Raw genomic sequence first — 8,276 nt, 5'->3', positions numbered from 1 at the left:
CCCAGTTAGCAGTGCAATAATTAATACAACAGGTGCCAAGTGTTGCTAGGCTTTGAGGCCACATCCAGGTGCACAATCAGTAAAAATGGGATATTTATTTCTGACAAAATGGAATAATCCAACAATTCCTCACACAGGCTGCAGTCATAAAAGGACTGAAGTTAGAACCATTGATGTAAATGCCCAAGTCATTCCTTGAAGGGCACTATTAGTGCCTCCAAGTTAATGTGAGGACCCGTCGGCCTGCCTGTTAAAAGCCTTCGAAGCCAAATGGACCTAAAGGGAATTTGTCGGTGATGTGTGAAGCAAAGTGGTGCAGGTTGAACTCCTTCACATTTTCAGTTAAAATTGGCTGTAATTGACACACAGATGCTATTTAGGAGTCATTTTGTCCAATAGAACCACATGAGAAGCATTCAAAGGGATTTTTCTAATGCATTATTTGACTTCAGAACAGTGAGATATCATGGAATTAAAGAAAAAAAAGGACAAAACACATATCCATGTTAATCTAAGAAATATAATTTATTGCATAAAAATTATATTTAGTTACAAGTAAGAAGGCTAGACAGGTATTTACAATTGGTACTTCACAGAGACAAAATAATGTCACTGAACCCATTTAGAGTTTCTGTAAAAATGTCTGAATATTTGAACAAAGGCAGAGTTTGTCTCCTTCAAGTGAGCCGACCAATCACGTTCAGCTTTAGCAACTCCAGCGATTATGGCCAACAATCCAGCAGACACAGAGAGATCTGTACGCAAAAAAACACTGTATAGTCATCAGCAAGGAGGTTTCTGCAACAAGAGTGGCAAAAAGTGAAACATCCCGTGGTGCTCACTGAACCAACTACAGTCTGGTAAAGACCTCCAGGGCATGGCCTCCCCATGTAAGCCATGTCTCGTCCTGAGCCCGTTGCACCACTCTGTTTTTTGTTTTTCATCATTTATGGCATCCTCGGTGAGGTGAGTGATCCAACTCTTCCAGTCCAGATGAGAAATCTTTGAGCAAGATTAGCATCTTTTCCCACCCTCCAGCCCCCTTCCTCAAAAAGAAGAAAACTAAATCACCATTAGACCACTTCAGGATACAAAAATCAAAAACCCCTATGAATGCTGTGGTCTGTAAAAATAGAAATACTCTTGGAGGAAACAAAAGAAGTTGGAAATGCTTCACTTTTCCTTTGTACTTGCATAGCACTTACAGAGAGAAATGACAACTCCACATGATGTATCCATTTTTTTTTTGTTTGTGAACACCAATCTGCCCCCACAAATGCATTTACTCACATACGTTCACTTCATTCACACAAAACAGTTGCATGACTCACAGCTGAAGAGGAGGGATACTGGCGCTGTTTTGGTTTCTGTCTTTTTAGAACTATAAACACTTGCTTCTCCTTTCTTGGAGACACAAAACAGAAAGGCAAAAAGTAAATCTGTGGAGGATGAAATTTCATTTTCTCATCTAACAATAACTGATCGATCAATAATGATAATACAAATGGCTCGAGGAGCTTAACCACAGAGAAGCAGCTCAGGAGAAAGATCGTCAATAAGCCATCACTGTGAGATAAAGGAGGATAGAATGTCTTACAAGACATAATTAAGCTTGTGTTGCAGTAAATTAACATATATGGTCCCTTGCTGCCAAATTGATTTCAGGTAAGGCTAATTTATTCTATAATCGTCTCTTTTTCAGTCGCAGCAAAGCAGGGGTCCTATATATTATGATGCCTCGCAAAAGTACCCATCCACCTTGAACAATCTCCAATTTTGTCATGTAAAAACAATAGACATCAGTATATTGTATTGGGAATTATGTGTTATAGACATTATTGTGAAGAATAACAAAAAGGATATACAATTTTCAAAGGTTTTTATAAATTGTTTGGAGGGATGTCTCGATCAGCTCTGCACATCTACAAACTGGAATATTTGCCCACTCTTCTGTGCAAAATAGCTAAAGCCGAGTTAGGTTAAACAGAGAGCATCTGTGAAAACCTCTTTTAAAATCTTTGGATTTGGGTATGGACTTTGACTGGGCCAGTCTAACACACAAGTAAGTTTTAACTCTAAACCAGCTCTGGTGTTATGTTCAGGGTTAGTTGCTGACAGATCCATCTTCCAATCCAGTCTGACCAGTTTTCTGGCCATGCTGAAGAAAATCATCCCCATAGAATGGTGCTGCCACCACCATATTCTATCATGGGGATGGCGGGATGTGCAACATTAATTTTCTGCCACACAACTTTCCATATTTTACCAAAATAATCTCATTGTACTTGTTTGCTACATGGTTTGTAACAAATCTTTAATAAAATTTTTCATAAGTTTCTATCAAAAATGCCTTTCAGTTGTTCCTCATCCATAAAATGTGGTTTTCTGTGAACTTATTGTTCCACCTGGGGAAAAGATTTGTGCAGCTCCTCTTAAGTTAACATGGGCATGTTGGCTGGCCTCCCAGTTAGTTAGAAAGCCAAATTTCGGTTGACTTGAACAATGTGCTGGATTTTATTGAGGAGAATCAGAGTAAAGAGGGTTGAGCACAGATGCATGGTACATTTTTACAAATTTTTGTGTGTTAAAACTTTTGAAAACAATCAAATGTGGAAAAAATTTGATGGGTGTCAATACTTTTGCAAGGCACTGGAAATGTCAACATTTTGAATCGGTGCACAAAATAAAAAATATTATTGTTTTTTTTCTACCAGTAATCATCTATTCACTTCGCTGTAGAACGAAAATACAATAATCAAGAGCAGCTCAGTAGCCTAAAGAAGCACAAATGGTAAAACAGGTCCTATATGATAACTCTGTCAGTAAGAATGAAAAAAAAAAAAAATTAAATCCACAAATATGGATAATAAATTAAAAAGCGTTCCCCAAAGGAAACTTTTAAGGGATGATTCAGTTTTTTCTCGGCAGATAGGGAGCGCAGCAGAGCGATGGAGGAATGCAGGGAAACATGAAAGAGAAACACCCCTGTCAGTCAGAGCGATATGCCTAGGCTTTGTGGCATTTGTTGGGACAATAAAAAGAGTCAGTCTAGTTATCTGCCAATCCTGAAACAAACTTTGCAATTTAATCTCCCACCATTACGGAGAGGCAGACCCTTTTTTTCCTCCCCCTTTCAGCCAGAAGCAATATGACTGAAAACCTTTAGGATCCGATTCTTATCCGTCCATAAGATGAGAATTCTTCGCCTGCCTGTTTCAGAGTCGATTAACGACCACTTTGTCCATGTGTGTATTTTGGGGAGTGCGCACGTGCGTGTGTGTGTGTGTGTGTACGGCCGCAGGCAGGTTGGTGCAGCCTGTCATTCACAGCCTACTCTGAATAAGAATGAAGAAAACAAAACCCTGTACTATGAGATGAGATGGTGTTGAATCATTAAATCATGCACTTCCAATCTGCTACTGAAATAGTCTAATGTCAGCAGTTAACCGCGTGTTGACTAAATGGATTTCTGTAGCTTAATTTAAAACAATGTTATTAAATATGTAAGAATAATGTAATTTTCAGCACTTAATAACACATTACATCACAATCTTGGTAGACTTTGCAGCATTTGTTCAACTTGGTACGCCCAGAATGGTTTTCCATCTTGCAAATCCAATATTGCTTTGGAGAGCTGAGGCTGAATCAGGCTGGCAGTTGGACGGCACACATGGGGATGGGTTATGGTTCATATGCAGCTACAATGGCTGGTCAGGACTCGGCAAAAGAGTGGGTAGTACAACTGAAACGCTCTGCTAATGAAAGATCTGTGTCAGCGTGTGCATATCCATAGGCAAGGATTCTCATTTTCATCACTGCGGTGGAAAGAAACCCCCCGAAACAAAAAGTCCTAAAATGTCTCGCTTGGTCTCGTATGTCTTGGTCAGTCAACAATCCCCATCTGTTGTCATGACAACCAGCACTTCACTTTTGCCCATCTCCTCCAGAGCCGTCGCCAGAGAGACCAGGTCTGCGTCACCTTGGTGACACGCTTCCCATAAGTCCAGCAGAACACCTGTGGGGCTGGGCTTTGTGGCAAAGTAGTTCAAATACCTGCGACAGAGGAGAGGACACGGTGAGAGAAGACTCGCGAACTTAATTTCTAAAAACATCATAACAGTAACAATTAAAACTCCTCTTCTATCTTTAAAAAAATAAATAAATCACAGGTTTAGAAATTTCTTTCGTCTTTGGAAATGTAGGTACAAACACAGATGTGTATTTTTTAGTTGGTGAAAATTCAAATGTGACCATCTATAATATCCAGGTAAAAAATATGCTTGTCAGAATGTTGCCGAATAGCAACATAACTTTAATGTTACATTATGATCAACACAACCAATGGAGAAGACAGCAAACATAACAGTTGTCCAGAATACAGTCAATAAAAAAACTCTACAAGGAGGGGACAACACAACAAGGTCATTGAAAGAAACACAGGCTGTTCCAGGATCAGAAAATTGAGTGGAAGAAAAAAACTACAATTTTTTTTCTTCTGAACTTTTCAGGATTGTATCGTCTTATGTTGGTATTTTTTTAGGGAAAACTAAATTATAATGTTTTGGTTTCTCTGGCAAAGTTTAAAGATGTTTTAAACACTCTTTTACTTGAATAATTTATTGGATATTCCCAAACAGAACTTTGCATGTGTCCTATCAAAGCAATCAGGGCTTCTTCAATAGCTAGGCAGAGCCACTGATACAGGAAAAGGAGCCCAGAGTCTATATAGTGTACCACAGATGGACATAAATTTCTGCAGCTTGACATTTTTATATTAAATATCATTTTATTCGACCTGAGAGCATGTAGTTTACTAAAGCAAAACTAAATAATGCCAGTTGTTCACAGATCTTTCACACATTATGCATTTAATTTCTAAACCATTCTTACAATGCAGATTGCACTCAAGACATACAGGCACAAACACACTCATCAAATCCATCAGAGGAACAAAAATTGGCTCTATTTTTTTTTTACACAGGTTGCAACTGTTCCCCTCTTCAGTCCCAATCAGAGAAATTGCAACACATTAAAGAGTTGAGGAAAATGGTTTTGAACAGAGAGCTTAATGTCCTGACAAAGGCTGTTCTCATAACAGAATGCACAACATAAGATTTTACTGGAAATGAATGTAGTTTGTAGCCCTTTCTTTGTGAAATGCTGTTTGTTTGAAAACATTTGTATTCTGAATTGAAAACACGCAAATTTTTCTTCTCAAGTCAGGTCAAATGGGCTTTTCATTAACATCAATAACTGTGTGCTTTATTTTAGTTTGAGAATTTTATAGCTGCACAAAATATGGTTTCCACAAATGTAGTTCATACACAAAGCTCTGGGAATTTGCTGCTCTGATTTTTATGCCATTTTTGAGATGGAAAAGTCTTTACACAGATTTCTTTTCCTTCCTTCCATACTGCTGGTGAAACTTTATCTTGACAGCAAATATCCAACATGTATAAACCATCTCACCCAGACACGAACATGTGAGATGGATCTGACCTGTCAAAGCCCAGACTGCGAGCCAGAAGTCTCCAGTCGCACCCTCGAGCGCTGGGCGCATCCAAGCTGGCGCAGATCTTCTGTCGGATGGAGTCAGGCAGGCGAAAGGCATAAGGTCCCACCTGAGAGGAAGGCAGGCAGGTGCTTCCCGACGGGAGTGGTGAGTGAGGCGGGAGAGTCTGTTTTGACAGAGGAGTTCAGATTAATTGTGGTGTAAACACGTGAGCATCACTGCAGCTGAGGGTCTGTGTCGGAAACGTTACCTCCTGGATGTCTGTGTGCAGCTGGAATATCTGTCCCTCTCCTTCCACCTGCCGGACGCAGATCTTGCAGGCGAGCTGCGACACGGCCAGGCTGGCTCGCTCCAGACTGAAGGTGCAGTGTAAAGGTCTCTGGCTGCCACTCCAAATGTGATAGAAAGGGATCTCCTGTCGTGCAAAGACGCCTGTTTAAAACCTTCAGCGCAGAATCATCCACAGAAGGATCCGGTTTCTATTCAAGGATCATATGTTTCTGTCTGCTCGCAATTTATTTCAAGCGCACAAAGCCCATAAATTAGGACTGCTATCAGCTTTGTTTATTGTGAACAGATTCAGACTGTAATCTTATTTCTGCAGTATCTAGTCAGTGGAGAGGCACAATGTTTACAGCAGCGCTGAAAGAAGCCCCACAGAATATTTTCTCTGATAAGAAAAACTCTTCAAATGTAATATTTGCGCACAAAATTTCCAATCAGTGCTTTCTGCTTTTGTGCAATTTTTAATTATTAGCACTTAACTTTTTTTATAGACTTTTTTTTATTAACAAAAAAGAAACTATTTCTTCTGTACAGGAAGAATCTGTTTAGACGTACAAATAACTTTTTAGTTGCGAAATCAAATGAAAGAACTTTATTTGTCCCATGAAGAAATGATCCAAAATGAATGGATTTAGTGAAGCACCTGGTACTTGGCCAGAAGTTTGCTCCTCCAGTGATTGTGAGGAATGTCGTGGATGGACAGGCGGAGGTTGTGGTAGCTGTCTTTAAAGAACAGCGGCTTCGGGTCTTCTAGTAAAACTCCACCCAGACTCCTCTCCAGATCCAGGACTTCCTGCGTACGGACAGAAAGCATTCACAATTAGCAAAATGCTGACTTTGTCACTTTGATGCATCAAGTTTAAAAATTTTTTTCATTTAAATGTAAATGCAAAGTTTATAGAATTTGGGAACAGAAAGTGCAGACTGCTGCAAAAGTAAAACAAAAAATTACTAATTATATTTTGTAGATATCTAGTGCAAATGTAACTTTCTCACTTCTATCATGAAAAATGTTTCTTTACATAAGTGAAATAATCTGTCAGGGGAACTAATACTTTTTCCATTAATTTCCAGGAATTACTTTCATAAAACAAGCAGAAAAGTCACTAAGTTATTTTTTTGCCTTTCTTCGAGTGTATTGAGATATTTGCACTAAAGACCAAAAATACTTGGTAAAATTTTGTTTTTGAAGTATAAAAGCTAGGCGAACTTTAATCACATGTTTCTTTAATGAGCGTTTTATAGAAAACTGACTATATTTGAATATTTACCTGCTCAGACTTCAGTTTGTTGTTTTCCTCATTTTTAGAATGACGTTTGAATTATTTTTCTACTCTGCTGGTCTGTTGTTTCTTGAGGGATTTGAAGGTTTAATATTAATGTGTTGAAATTTAATTTGGATGCATAGCTGGAGAAAGACTGACAGAGGCCATGTGCCACTATTGCCACGAGCCACTATGGAAATAAGGTATATTAGCTTTTATTATTATTCAGAGGCATGCATCAATATTTTGACCTTTTATGACTTTTGTTTTATTGTTTGAGATTTTTAAAGTAAATTTTATATAACATATTTTGAATGTAAATTTCTACCCTTATTTAAGCAGAGGGAGCTTTTCTACATTTATGCATTATTTGCAATTGTTGGTGCAATTAATTGCACCAACAATTTTCCTTCTCTTCCTTAGCTGCCTCTTTTCTGTATGGATTCAACTGATACTATTAACTTTGTGTTCGCTTTGGCTTCTCCAGTCCTTGAGGAACGATGTTCTGCGTAGATCTTTTCCTGCCTCAAAACACTGAATTGTTGGCATGCAAAATCTGTCAACTGGCAGAAGAAATGATTAAACTATTTGAAACAGGTGTTGGGCCACATACACACCTAAAGCTTGCAGAACACCAGCCCTCAAGAACTGGAGTTCCTGGGTTTGACTCTAAAACTCCAAGAACCTGGATGAGTATTTTGATCTACAGAACTTCAGTGCTTCTGTGATTAGCTGTCTTTTTATTCTAGATGGCTTTATTGACAAGCTTTTGGTGCCATTAACTATGAAAGATATCTTTGTATTTTTCTATCTTACAAAGTAATCTTTACTGAGTGCTTCTGTCTCTTCTGACATACATACTGTTGTATGTATGTAAGTCATTGGTGGACATTAATTATTAGAATTTGCTTTGTTTTCCCCCTCTAAACAGAAATCACTGCTTCTTAGAAGGGGTGGAAAATTATTGAAACATTTGAAAGAAAGAAAAATGAATTAATTTCGAATAGTAAAAGTAGCTGCTTTAGTGTTAGTTTGCACTTCAAAACTCCAAGAATCTGGATTAATATTTTGAGCTATAGAAAGTGTCCCTGTTTCTATGCCTCTATGTTTAGCTCTGTCTTTTTTCTTGATGAAACGTTTTAAGGTGCTTCTGACACCTTCAACCTATTACATTTTCTTTTACACACAAAGTACTTCTGGGCCGTTTTCAAGTG

At 38.4% G+C, this 8,276-nt stretch overlaps 1 protein-coding gene across 1 annotated transcript in view; it reads right to left on the bottom strand.

Moving 5' to 3' along the window:
* Positions 1 to 506: 506 nt before the first annotated feature.
* The window catches only part of unc5b (unc-5 netrin receptor B), a 74,104-nt gene continuing 66,334 nt past the window's right edge, over positions 507 to 8,276 (bottom strand). Inside the window, 4 exon segments of the mRNA XM_055029582.1 lie at positions 507 to 4,053; positions 5,500 to 5,678; positions 5,763 to 5,927; positions 6,441 to 6,590. Of these exon segments, the coding sequence (XP_054885557.1) occupies positions 3,888 to 4,053; positions 5,500 to 5,678; positions 5,763 to 5,927; positions 6,441 to 6,590 (660 nt within the window). The 3' untranslated portion in view covers positions 507 to 3,887.

The sequence above is a fragment of the Poeciliopsis prolifica genome, unplaced genomic scaffold (genome assembly GCF_027474105.1).
Source record: "Poeciliopsis prolifica strain line A6 unplaced genomic scaffold, Auburn_PproV2 SCAFFOLD005, whole genome shotgun sequence".
Lineage (NCBI taxonomy): Eukaryota > Metazoa > Chordata > Actinopteri > Cyprinodontiformes > Poeciliidae > Poeciliopsis > Poeciliopsis prolifica.
This window is presented reverse-complemented; position numbering and strand designations above follow the sequence as displayed.